A 13,981-nucleotide genomic window follows, 5' to 3' on the forward strand; every position below is an offset into this window, starting at 1 on the left:
TAGAGGGGGAGGCCAGACAGCCAGAGAGAGAAAGAGACCTCAGCCTCTCCCAATCCCCCCCACCAAGGGCTGTCCCAGACAATGCCCTCCCCCCTGCTACCCCCTGGCGTGGGGGAGGAGCTCAGATCACAGACCCCAGCATCTGATTGGTTTAACAATTGGTGTCACCTCCCAAATAAACCAAACTGGTAAAAAAAAAAAAAAAAATCGGCTGGTCTTCTTAGCTGGGACTACAAGACCAGCACCATTTTGTTATTTCTCCCTCACACGCCGCCACACACACACACACACACACACACACACACACACACACACACACCTCACACCTCCCAGGACCCACGATAAGGTTTTCTTTGTGTGTTGTTCCTCAGGTGGCTGAGAATGAACTCTGACTCCCAAATGCCATCCTAGCCCATCACCTTTTTTAGGGACCTGTTCGTCTGAAGGAGCCTCTTCCCTCTACCTCCTCCTCCCTCTTCTCTCTCCTCCTCTCCGTCTTCTTCTTTCTCCTCCCACTCTGGGAAACAACTCTGCTTTTTTTGTTTTGTTTTGGGTTTTTTTTTGGGGGGGGGCAGTCCTGGGGCTTGAGCTCAGAGCCTGAGCACTGTCCTTGGGCTTTCCTCAAGGTTAGCACTCTACCATGTGAGCCACAGCACCACTTCCGGCCTTTTTCTAGGTATGTGGTACTGAGGAGTTGAACCCCGGTCTTTGTGCATGCTAAGCAACCACTCTACCACTAGACCAAATTCCCGGCCCCTCTGCTTTGGCTTTGACAGTAGACAAGCAACAATGGAATCAGATCACCAGAGCCCCTGCTTTACATCCTGCAAGAACAAGACAAAGGGGACCCTATGGTTCCTAGAGAAGCTCTGTCACTCAATCACATTCAGCTAGAACCTGAGAACTTCAGAAGCAGAAGAAAGAAAGAACTGGGCGGAATCCTCAAAGGTCAAGGGCTTAGTGCAGGGGAGTTCAAGGCCCAGGACTAGCCAAGCCAAACAAAACAAAACAAAACAAAAGGTCTCCTAAGTCATCAGCTCTGCTCTGCGAGCCAGCCCTGGAGCACTACCTCAAGAATGACTCCAATGCCACCTACGTAGTCCCCAACACAGCCCAGTCCAGTGTACACTCTTGTAACAGGTAGCACTGGTCTGGAATGTGGTGATGTACCTATAAACCAGGGCCTGCAGTCCAACCTTTTAGAAGCACTAGGCCAAGGAGACTAAGAAGAGAAGTTCAAACCATGGGGTCTCAGTCAATGTTCCAGACCTCTAGACTACATATAATAGTCTGACCTGAGCGCTTTTTTTTTTTATTTCTTTTGTTGTTGTTAGTCCTGAACTTGAGCTCAGGGCTTGAGCTCAGGGCCTGAGCACTGTCCTTGGACTTTCTCAAAGCTAGAACTCTACCACTTGAACCTCAGCACCACTTCTGGCTTTTTTCTATGTATATGGTACCGAGGAATCGAACCCGGGTCTTCATGCATGCTAGGCAAGCACTCTACCACTAGGCCCAACTCCCGGCCCTGAGCTTTTTTTTATTGATGGTTTTATTGATGGTTTGGTTTTTTAAGATAGCAGTCTCATGACATAGTCTAGGCTGCTCTGGAAGTCACTTGGTAACCTCCACCATCTGGTATCAAACTTCATCTTCCTGCCTCCGCCTCCCAAGGTGGAGATCTAAGGATCACAGTTCAAAGCCAGCTAAGTCAAAAAAGTCTGTGATCCTCTTATCTCCAGAAAATGGGAAGTGGAGTTGTGACTCAAAGTGGTAGTGTGCTAGCCTTAAGCAGAAAAGCTCAGATACAGAGCATCATGACCAAAAATAACCACAACAAAACCATGTACAAATCTTTAAATGCGCCTCTAAAAAACTTAACTTTGCAGTTTTGTGACCAAAAAGGAAGGTGGGGTGGGGGGGAGCAATTTGAAACGCAGAGCCCAAAAGAAGGCTCCTTGTATAACTGACACACTCCTGGCCTAGAAAACACGAAGCTCACCCCCACCCTCTGATTCTACGCCCCTGAACCCACCCAGAGAGTGGTCTGGTCCTCAAAATATTCTCTTAAAGTTTGTGCCCTCCGCTGCCAGGAGTTTAGCCCACTGGTAAAGTGCTTGCCTAGCATGCATGAAGATGCAGTTCCATTTCACAGTACCACATATATAGAAAAAGCTGGACGTGGTGCTGTGGCTAGGTGGTAGAGCTCTAACCTTGAAAAAGTCCAAGGACAGTGCTCAGACCCTGAGCTCAAGCCTGAGAAGTTTGTGCCCTCCTTCCATGCTCTGAGTGGAGGACCCAGCCGAGAGAGACATTCTGATCTCAGCCCTTTCACCAGTTTTACAGTGCTGAGGACCCGCATACTTTTGTGCCTCAGTTTACCTAACTAAATGCACCCCTCCCAAAAACAAAAACAAAACCTTACCCTCTGTCCTGCCTCTCTGAAACTTGTCAATCAAGCCCAATGTCATCATGGTAGAAGCATTTTGTAAAGTACAAAGCAGAATGCTGTTGTGGGTTCTTACAGAGGAAGCTCTTCTCCAAATCACAGTTAGCCACGCTTCACTCTTCCCAGCTTCAAGCCCCCTCTTTTCTGTGTGTGTGTGTGTGTGTGTGTGTGTGTGTGTGTGTGTGTGTGTGTGTGTGTGTGTGTTGTGTCTGCAGTACTGGGGTTTGAACTTGGGGCCTCAGCATTGTCTTTAGCTTTTTCATGCCAAGAGCTGGTGCTTTACCAGCCACAGCTCCACTTCTGGCTTTTTGGTAGTTAATTAAAAACAAGAGTCTCATGAGCTACCCTGCCCGAGTTGGCTTCAAATCATGATCCTGAGTAGCTGCTATTACACGTGTGAGCCGCTGATGCCCAGCTTCAAGCCTGTCTTTAAGTGTTTTTCCTCTATGCAAAAGAAAAAGGGATCTCCCTCTTAGAGAAAAGCTCTTGTTTTCCCCCTAATAAAGAACTCTTTCCCAAGCCTTTCCAAAAACCTACTGTAACCTGTCCATTTCCCTTTGCACCCAGAAGTTACACCCTGCCCGTTGGTCGGGTCCAAAGGCACTGGTGCCCACAGGAGGAAATGCAAACCCTCAGGTAGAAGTCTCTCCCCACAACCAAGGGCAAGGAGGACAGAAACAGATTAGAGGTACCACACGGTCATGCTTTCTAGGGCCTTCCATCCTCCAGCAGAGGTCTGAAGAAAGAAGATGGGACTTGCCCAGGGTACCTAGCAGTTTAGACTTGTAGAAGCAGATTCCAGTCTCCCAGGCCAGAACTTCCCAGGCTCAGGAGGTCTGAGAGCCGAGGAGACTCTGCTGTTACTCCAGGGAAGGCAGACAATGAAGACAGGAAAATCAGAAGCTTCACAATGAACTGTGTCCTTTTTCCTGAGGCCTCATGGGCCTCCGTGCCCTCATTATAGTAGGCTGGAAGCTTCCATCCACCAGGCTAAAAGGAAACTCTGGGGACAAGGACAGGAGCCCCAAAATAGGCCAAGATCTCAACAATAAGAAGTGGCTATGGTACTTCAAAATGCAGTGAAGAGGGCTCATTTGAAACAGAAGACAGATCACCAAAATTACATAAGGCCATCAGCTGAGAAACACAGGGCCACCAGCAAAGTTCTAATACCTACATACATGTGTAGGTATCCTGTCCCATGCTGGTGGCTAATTCCTATAATCCCAGCTACTCAGGAGGCTGAGATCTGACGATCATAGTTCAAAGCCAGTTAAGACAGGAAAAGTCTGTGAGATTCTTATCTCCAATTAACTAGCCTCCCCACTCAAAAAAATGTTGGGGGGCTGGGAGTTTGGCCTAGTGGTAGAGTGCTTGCCTAGCATACATGAAGACCCAGGTTCGATTGCTTAGTACCACATAAATAGAAAAAAAAAAAAGCCAGAAATGGTGCTGTGGCTCAAGAGGTAGAGCTCTAGCCTTGAGAAAGCCCAAGGACAGTGCCCAGGCCCTAAGTTCAAGGCAAAAAAAAAAAAAAAAAAAAATGTTGGAAGTGGAGCTGTGGCTAACCTTGAGTAAAATAGCTCAGGGACAATGCCCATGCCCTGAGTTCAAGCCCCAGGATTGGCGTGCACATATGCACATGCACGCACACACGCACGTGAAGAAAAAAAGCCTGACCAAAATATCTGAAATACTAGCCAAAGCCTTGACCCCTGGGGTACAGAGTTGTAGCTACTAGAATTGATGATACCTATTTTCCTTTTTCTTTTTGTTTCTTTCTCTTTTTGCTTTGCAGCACTGGGGGTACAAGTACCCCACTGAGCAGCAACCCCAGCCAGATGTACCCTTTTCTAATATACACAAAGGCAGCTGTGTGAGCTGCAAGGACATCTCAGGAGTCCCACAGTAGAGCAGCAGTCTTCTTTCATATGGCCACCCCGACTCTCAAAGAGGGGACACAAAGAGCTAGCATGTCTCCTGGAGGAGACAGCACATGCCAGTCTCTCTCTTGTGACAGATTCCAGACCTGACCACAGGACATGACTGAAGTATCCACAGTCACACAGAGCCAGGGGTAATAAGAAACCCTTCCAGTGGGTTCTAAAAGCATCTCTGGACTGCAGAAAGCAGTTATACCCACCACGGAAGAAGCCCAACATGAAGCAGGAGATGGTAGTCGTGAACCCACATTATCCTTTTGGTACAAGCTTCTACTGGGCTAGGGGGGGAAAAGAGTCCCCAGGAGAATTCAAAGTGGCTGTGCCCACTCCTTTCTCTTCTCTGACGCCTCTTGCTTCCCATTGGCTCCTGCTATATATCTCAGACTTACTGTCCTATATATTCTGGAATGTTCTATTCTAGTTTGCCTTTAACCAAATGGTGACTTTCATTCCACTTCATCTGCTTCACATTTCTCCATCTTGTCTCTCTCCTAACTTCTAAGGCTCCTCACAAGGCTTTGCCAATGGGAAGCACTGGAATGCTTTCAATGGACTCCTCTAAGTCCCTCAATATTCTCAGCACACTCTTTCTCTGCACTGCACCCTCACATCAGACTGGCAAATCCACTTCTTTTCCCGTGATGGCTCTCAAACTTCAATGTTAAGAATCCCCTAGGAAGCTCTTCATAACTGCAATTTCCTTTTGAAATCTGAACTATGTGACTGGATTAGCTCTTCAAAATATATAATATAATCTAATAAAGAATAAGAAAATAAAACATGCTTTCCAGCTCCTGCCCCCAACTGTCCTGATGAAGAGAAGGATCTTACTGTCCACAGTAAGGCCCAGGAAACTACAATTTTTTTTTTTTTTTTTTTGCCAGTCCTGGGCTTGAGCTCAGGGCCGGAGCACTGTCCTTGGACTTTCTCAAGGCTAGAGCTCTACCATTTGAGCCTAAGGACCACTTTCGGCTTTTTTCTATGTATGTGGTACCGAGGAGTTGAACCTGGGTCTTCGTGCATGCTAGGCAAGCACTTTAACCACTAAGCCAAACTCCCGGCCGGAAACTACAATTTTAACCACTACCTCATGCTACTTTTCCTCTCACTCACTGAACTCCACGTATTCTTTGCTGGCACTAGGGTACGAGCCCAGGACCTTGCCAAGAAGGCCCCTTACCATTTGGGCCAAGTCCCCAACCCCTCCATCTATACCTATCTACACCTTCTTAACATGTGACTTAGAATTCCTATGCAGTGACACTTAAGCCAGCAAGGGCAAAGCCTGCTTGTCAGGGACTAGACTTCCAACAGGAGCGTGGGTTGTGCAGGGCCCCTGGGAGGTGATGCCTCACTTACCTGTGCATTCACTCAAGGTACCCCTCACCTAACTGCACAGGGTGACAGGAGCTTGGCAATCCAAAGGCAAACAGTAGGAAGGCACCTCTGTGTGTGTGTGTACGTGTGTGTGTGTGTGTGTGTGCCCTTCTAACAAAGTGTCCTCCCTGCCCCAATGCTGTTTGTGCAGCAGTATTGGGAGGGAAATGGCCTAAGTGCAGAGAAGGAAAGAGGATGGAAAAAGTGACATACTACAGAGGGCTTCCTCAAACCGCTGATTAGCGGTGGCAAGCTTCACTGCCCCCCCCCCACCCCTTGCGCCAGCTCCACCAAAGTGTGGGGTGGGGAGGGGCGCCTGTGCACTCAGCAATGAACTTAGGGAACCCCAGGACAGAATATCAACGCAGTCACAAAGCAGAACCTTCACACCCTCAGTTAAAAAAAAAAAAAAAAAAAAAAAAAAAGGCCAAGAGCAGGAATGGAGAGGGGCAGGCTGCAACTCCAGGACAAGTGAGGGCCTGTGCCAGCAGCCAGCAACTGTGGCCCTACCACGTGGCTCCGGCCAGGGGCAGTGCCCAAGCACAGCTGCAGAGAGGCAGGCGACTGAGGTTAGGGAGACCAACAAGAGGTGGAGGGACAGAGGCCAAGGATACCCAACCCTGCTTAATGACCCTTTCTTCCATCAGAATAAACACCAAAGACTGAAACCATGGGTCCAGCTCCTGGCTCTAATATTAGAGGTCTAAACCAACCAACCTCCATCTCAGATGAGACTTCCAGAAGCTATGCTGGCTTCAACACAAAGGCATACAAGCCCCTAACTCCCAGCAAGAAATGCTCCAGACACTAACAATGGTCCAGCAAAGACAGGCCTCCCATGAGTATTCCTAAAAAGTCATGCTTGAGGGGGCTGGGAGTTTGGCCTAGTGGTAGAGTGCTTGCCTAGCATGCACGAAGACCAGGGTTCAATTCCTCGGTACCCTTCGTACGTAGCAAACATTCGGAACTGGTACTGAGGCTCACGTGGTAGAGCTCTAGCCTTGAGAAAGTCCAAGGACAGTGCTCAGGCCCTGAGCTCAAGCCCAGGACTGGCAAAAAAAAAAAAAAAAAAAAAAAAGTCATGCTTCAACCAAACTCCTGTTAAATAAGCCTAATGTTTCCAATGGCTCCCCTTGTTTTTGTTTTTGGGTGGGACATGAGGCTTGAACTCGGCCTGGGCGCTGTCCCCGAGCTCTTCAGTTCAAGGCTACGGCCCTACTCTTGTGGCTTCCCTTGTTTAAAAAAAAAAAAGAGAGAGAGAGAGGCTGGGCACTGGTGAATCATGCCTGTAATCCTAGCTCTCAGGAGGCTGAGATCTAAGGATCATGGTTTGATACCAGCCCAGGTAGTAAAACCCATGAGATTCTTTTCTCCAATTAACCACCAAAAAGCGGTAAGTAGAGCTTTGGCTCAACGTAGCAGAGCACTAGCCTTGAGCAAAAAGCCCAGAGATGGTTCTCAGGCCTTAAGTTCAAACCCCAAGATAGGCACCTAAATAAATAAACATATACAAATAAGAGAGGGAAAGAGAGATGCATGCTTCTCTAGGAAAAGCTAAGGGAGGCTCCAAGAGGAGCAACATATCATATTTAATGTTGAAAAGCTCCTAAAGTCACACATTCTGTAGGCAAGTTTCTTAGTAAAATCTAATTCAAATTAAACCCAAAATGTATAACATCACACCAAAGAGCATTCACAGGACTCAGTTACTTAAAGCCAACCTTCAAATGCTGTGTGAGGTCTGGATTCTAGTTTACCCAGTTGCAATAGAAAAAGCCCAGTACCTTGAATTTCCATTTCCAATCTGGGATACCCTAGCCCTAGACTTGAGGACCTTTGAAGTCTTGTTAAAATACAGACTGAAGTCAGACATGGTCACACACCCCTGTAATTCCAGCACTTAGAAGGCTATTGCAGGAAGATCTGGAGATTGAGGCCAGCCAGGACCTACATAATGAGACACGGGGGAGAGGGGAGGGAGGAGAAAGAAAGGAAGGAAAGGGAGGAAAGAAAGCAGGCAGGCAGGCAGGCAGGCAGGCAGGAAGGAAGGAAGGAAGGCAGGCAGGCAGGCAGGCAGGGAGGGAGGGAGAAAGGGAAGGAGGGAGGGAGGGAGGGAGGGAAGAAGGGAAGGAAGAAAGAAGGAAGGAAGGAAGGTTGTGATTCTGATTCACACTCTACCAAAGTCACTTGACTTTGGACCTTATTTTGAATAATAAAGTTAAGGAAAACCTAGACCCCTCTACAGTTCACTGCAGAAGAAGACCGAACAGCACTTTCTCAAGTCCAGTCTTTCAAGGTAAGCCAGCTTCATATGCAAAGGTGACTGCTTATGCCCAGAGCTGCAAGAGAAGGCCAGAAACCCAACCACATCAAAACTCACAAGTTACCACAAAGGATAGATGGCCAGAAAATGGGAAAGGAGGGGCTGACTCCTTCATTCCATCACACGTTCCAGTTACCAGGAAGAATACCAGGTAACCTCACCCTAGAGACTCCCCCCACACCACAACAGGACACAAAAGACCCCAGTGCCTACCATCCAAAAGGGAAACCACTTGCCCTTAATTACCTCTTACAAAAAGGTTCACTCCCATTTTTAATGAACCTAGATAAGGATCCACCGTAAATAAGGTAGGGTAAATAAGGTAGGGTACGTATTCCACCGGGGAATACACGGTGGGAGGGGGAATCCTTCAGTAAAATTAAGCCCAATCAGAAAGGACATAGGTATGGAAGGTGTCCTAATAAGACAGAGCCCAGAGAGGTTCTGTAGATAACCACTCTCTGGCAGGAGAAGGAAGGCTTCTGGGAGGAAGTAGAGGTGTGCTGGGCCAAAGAAAGATAAGGGAATTGGTCCAGAGTAGAGAAAAACAGGTTATGTCATAAGAGATGGCGCACTGGCCAGTTGGCTGGAATGGAGGGTTTTAGGAGACGTAGGGAATGTTGGGATGATTGTAAAGCTAGAAAAGGTATGTTGGAAACGCCACAGAAAAGAGAAGACCAAAGGGGCCTTTACACTCTTCATTCCCTTCTATACTCCGCCCAACTCCAGGAAGGAGGCGTCTTTACAAAGGAGGTAAACTGGAGAGGCCAAGAAATTTGAGGGGCTGTGAGTTTGGCTTAGTAGTAGAGTGCTTGCCTAGCTTGCACAAAGACCTGGGTTCAATTCTTAGATACCACATACACACAAAAAGCTCTACCACTTGGTGCTGTGGCTCAAGTGGTAGAGCTCTTGCCTTGAGAAAACCCAAGGACAGTGCTCAGTCCCTGAGCCCAAGACCAGGACTGGCAAAAAAAAAAAAAAAAAAAAAAATTGTGTTTGAGTCAGGTCAAACACTCCAGAGCCTGAGCTCTGTCCACTCCTTGCTGCTAAAGGCCATGAGTCTGACCGTTTCCTACGGAAGTGAAGTGAAGACCACACTTGTCCTCCCACCAGCTAAGAAAAGGCACCAGTGATAAAAGCAAAACCCAGGCCTGAATTACAGGCTACAGAGGAATTCGCTTAAGGAATTTGCAGGACAGCATATTCCAGAATATGACAACTTAATTTCCCCCAAAGAAACTAGAACTTGGATGAAAGGATCCAGGGACGGGGTAGGGGACAGGATGAATAGAATAATAGCCACAACAGTGTTACAAATGCCAGATTTCAGAAGTCAAGCTATGGCCTCCCCGCCTCCTCCTCCTTTTCCTTCTCCTCCTTGTCTGTACCCCCCCCCCCAATCTTCCTCCCTCTACCACATTTATCACACCAGGGATCTCTAAGTTTGGAAAGTAACTGAGACATTTACAGCATAATTACCCAAACTTCAAAATGGTCTAATCCACAAAGCTCACTAATTCCAGTCTTAGTAACTATTACTACCACTTCAGTTCGTGACACAGTTAAGCAATGAGATGGACAAAAATGCACGGTGATCTGTTTTTAAAAAGAAGATCAGAGTGTAAGGGTGGGCACAGAAATGGAGGGACAAAGGGAGAACAAATGCAGTAGTGGTACTTACTAGACCCTCTGTTGAAAATAAAGTATATAACTTGTAGGTGGGAATGGGAGGGAAAAACAGAGAAAGCCAGGGAAGGGGTGACACTGTCCAAAAAGAATGTACTCATTACCTGATTTATATAACTGCAACCCCTCTGTACATCACCTTTATAGTAACAATAAAAAAAATTGTGAAAAAGAATCATTGCCCCCCCCCTCCCTGAAGTCATGCATCTGGGTGGGTAGAGTCTTGGGATTTCACTACAAGACAGCAGGCGCCTCAGCCTTGTCTGAAAATGTTTACAGCACATGGACAGGTTCCACACCAAGGCACATTTGGTGGAACTGATTTAAGGCTCTCATTAAAATGTTCCTTTGTTGAGCTGAGACATCCCTCTTAGCCCCCAGAGGAGATTCCAGACCTCCTGTCCCAAGCCCGCTGCCTGCCCTCGCTGCCCCACCACTACTACCCAACACTAGATTAACTTCAATGAACATCAGAGACATCATCTCATGGAAGGAATTTAAGAATTTAGCATCACTGCACGAGAGCCTTCACCAGAATCTCCCCTTGACTTCAGAACTCTAACCCACAGCAGGGGGAAAGCAGGCCCATCAGGCAGAACCACACACCAAAACCCAACCCGGCGGCCCAGGAGGCCTGTGAGCTCAGGCTGCTTGCCCATATGGCTGGGCCCCCATCCTAGCTGTGCAAAAAAAAAAAAAAAACCTTCCATACTTCCTCTGGGAGCAGATGTGGATCCTGCCATGAGCAATAACCACCATGCACATCACAAGAAACACCAGGGCAATTCCAGAAACAACTTTTATGACTAATGCCCAGGGCTGGTTCTTTTCCTGGGTTCCGTTTAGCGCTCCTTTTCAATTCGGGGTGGGGAGGGACGGAAGCGATGTGAGCTCTATTTGCTAGTAAACCCCTCCACAGCTGGCAGGTCAGGAAGATGACAGGAAGGACGACTGCCCTCCCCGCCGCCAGCCACTCTTCAAGGGAAGGGGAAAGTGATAAACTGGGCAGCTCCCCCGGACGAGTACCCCCCCAACAGAGCTGTTTTGAGGACCCCAGGTAAGATTTCATGTTTGGAAAGGTACAGAGGGGGAGTGTCATTTCCAGACCAGACTGTTTTGTGACCCACTTTGGGGTAGCAAAGTGATTTCCTGCAAAGGACTTCTGACACCTCCATGGTGACACTCAGGTGTGACACTCAGGAAATGGAAGCTGCAGGGGGGAAGCGGGGTCCAGTGTGCCCTACAGATGGGGGCCACACCCTCATCAAAACGCGAAGTCTGAGCCAGGGAGCTCTTTTTTTTTCTTCTTGCCTCTCTGTCCTTGGAGAGAATTTTCTTTCCTCAGTGAGGACGGAGAGAATGGAAATCCAGGAAGGAGGAGAACAATCCCCGTCCACACCTTGGCAGGCCGGCCATGCCCGATTCGGGCAGAGGCCTTCTCCTAGTCACCCACCCAGCCCGGGACCCTCCGCTCCGGGATTCCGCCCGGCAGCAGGGGGCTCGCGCCCAGGAGCGGGGGAGCCCGGACAGCCCTTTAGTCTTCCCTCCTTCCGCCCTCTCGGGCAGGCCATCTGGGGTCCTGGCGTCCCCGGGAGCTTGGGGAAGGGAGCGGCGGGGGTAACAAAGCTGGGAGCGCGGCGCGCGCAGGTCGGCCGCGCTCGGGCCGGGCGGGCCGCGCTCACCTGGGCTGAGCCCGCGGGGGTCGCCGCGCCTCCCGGCCCCGTCCCCGGCTGCCTGCACCCCGCACCGCTCGCGGGGGAGGGGGACCCCTGAAAAGAAACCCCCCACCGGGGCGCGAGAGCCGGCAACTGTGGCGTGAACTCTGGGGAACCCGGGAGAAACTCTGGAGACGGGAACGTCCGCCCCGGGCGGGAAGGGAGAGGGACCCCGATGTCCCCCGACCCTCGGCTCCCGGCGTCCTTCCACTGGGCCTCACCCCCACCCCGAGACCCCCCCACCGGATCACGAGGGTCCCGCCCCCCCGCCCGTCCCCACTGCCCCACCCACCTCCCCGGCTCCGCTCCCCCTCGGGACCCGGGCCCGCCGGGACTCACCGCCCAGAAGCAGCAGGACTCCGAGCAGAGGCAGCCGGCGGGCTCCGGCCGCGGACCCCATCGCGCCGGGGCCGGGAAAGGCAGGCGCAGGGCGCTCCCCTCCGTGGCCGGCCCAGGAGGCCGATGCACCGGAGCGCGGGCACCGCCGCAGCAGCCGCAGCCCGAGCCCCAGGCGTCCCGAGCTGGAGCCGCGCGCGCCCGGCACCTCCGAGTCCTCGCGCGCCGCCGCCGCCGCCGCTGCCGCTGCCGCCCCGCCGCCGCCAGGCCCCGCCCCTCAGCGCCCCCTCCCCGCCGCCAGGCCCCGCCCCCGGCGCCCCCGCCCCGGCGCCCCCTCCCCGGCGGCTGGGAGGAGCTCGCGGCCGAGGGGAGGACTGCGAAGGGCTAGGGACCCGGGAAGGCGGGGAAGCTGTTCCTGTGCCCACCCCCGGGCTGCCCGCCGGGATCTGGACAACCGAAGAGGCTCGGGTCATTCCCCACAATGGGAGAAAAGCCACTCAAAATCCCCGAGGTGTCCTTGATATCCTGGGGGTGCCGGGATCGTGGGCAGGCGGAGGAGGAGGAGGAGGAGAGTGTGTGGCTGGGGTCTCGTTGGCTTGGCCCTTGGCCACTCTGAACCCGAAGGTAGAAACTCCGTGACTCTCGAGAGCCAGGCTGAAGGCTGTTAAACAAATTCATCCCAAGTCCATCTCCAGGCAGTCTGGGCTGTGTCGGGGCATGGCCAAGTCTCCAGCTATGGGGAGGCCCAGCACGGTCCTGGTTCCAGGCACCCCCACCCCCAAGGCCACCACCCCCACATTCTTTCTTTGTTGTGAAAGCAGCAAGGGGTGTAGGAGGCGGGTCAGGAGAAGTCAAGCTTTAGAAGATGGGCCCCAGCTGCTGACAGGCCTCCCGGATATGTGAGAGGGGATGGATAGTGCCTTGTCCCCCTCTAGCTCTGGAGGGCCCCCCAGGCCTGCTTAGACCTCCCTCCCCCAAGCAGCTGGGAGGAGGAGGGGAAGCCACAGAAGGCCTCACAGGCAGGAGAAGTGGCGCCAGGACTCCAGGGTCCTGCCACATGGCCACCACATGTCCCTGACAACAGTCCACACAGCACCTTCTCCTTGGGTTGTGGGCCTCCTTACCATCCCCCAGATGCCTTCCTCCAGGCCCTGCCGGAGTGGGTATGAACAAGGGGGAGGAAGAGAGGAGAGAGCCAAGAATCAACAGCTCTCCCTTGTCCCGTCCATCACTGCCTCTCCCTCCTGTGAAGGCCCCAACACAACCCATGTGCCCTGCCCTCTTCAGTCAGGACTCCAGCAGCAGAAAGATTACCTGATTCTTTTATTTAAGAAATGTGAAATACGTGGACCTGAAGTGAGGCAGCAGAAGGGACAGGACAGGAGAGGTCAGGGCAAGGCAGCTTGGCTGGCCAGACCCAAACCCTCTGGTGAACAGCCTGAAGCATCTCTGAGATGCACCTCTGAGGTGCAGACTTGCTTTGTGCCCACCTTGGGGACCTCAGAGCCAACTACTCTAGAGGACTCCAGGGTGTAGACAGAGTGTCCTGAGGGTCTCTCCTAAGGAGATTCCTGAGGCAGGGGCCGAGACCCTACAAGCAGCGGCAACCTTCGGATTACACTGCTCCCTTCACTGTCCCAACTTGGGGTGAGGAGTCAGGAGCAATGGGGAATGCTGTGAGGCCTGTGGGGGCCAAGAGGCCTTCGGAGGACAAAGCGAATGTCAGCTACTTGAAGAGAGGTCCATGGTGCTGGCGCTGAGGCCCCGGGAGACCTGAAACAAAACACCACCACCTGATCGGCCTAGCCGTGCCAACTTCCTAAAGACTATCTCTGAGTTCCTGCCACCCCACAGCTGTCATGTGCTGAACCTAGGATTGAGCGTATAACCTCAACTTCAAGCTCTGGGGCTTTAGTCAGCCTCCAGAAGGTCAGGAAGAGTCATAAGAATAACGGCGCTACCAGGCATCAATGTCTCAAGCCTATCTTCCTAGCTACTCAGGCGGCTGAGATCTGAGGATCAGTCTAAAGCTAACCTGGGCAGCAAAGTCCATGAAACTCTATCTCCAATTAACCACCAAAAAGCTGGAAGTACAGCTGTGGCTCAAGTGGTAGAATAGCACCCTTGGAGGGAAAAACTAAGGGATAGTATCCAA

At 51.3% G+C, this 13,981-nt stretch overlaps 1 protein-coding gene across 1 annotated transcript in view; it reads right to left on the reverse strand.

Annotated features, from left to right (window-relative positions):
- Ptk7 (protein tyrosine kinase 7 (inactive)) overlaps positions 1–12,035 on the reverse strand; it is a 56,630-nt gene extending 44,595 nt beyond the window's left edge. Inside the window, exon 1 of the mRNA XM_090355616.1 lies at positions 11,830–12,035. Coding sequence (XP_090211742.1) covers positions 11,830–11,890 — 61 coding nt within the window. The 5' untranslated portion in view covers positions 11,891–12,035. The remainder of the gene's footprint in view (positions 1–11,829) is intronic.
- Positions 12,036–13,981: the final 1,946 nt, after the last annotated feature.

Source organism: Megascapheus bottae, chromosome 22 (genome assembly GCF_031878675.1).
Source record: "Megascapheus bottae isolate mThoBot1 chromosome 22, mThoBot2.hap1, whole genome shotgun sequence".
NCBI lineage: Eukaryota > Metazoa > Chordata > Mammalia > Rodentia > Geomyidae > Megascapheus > Megascapheus bottae.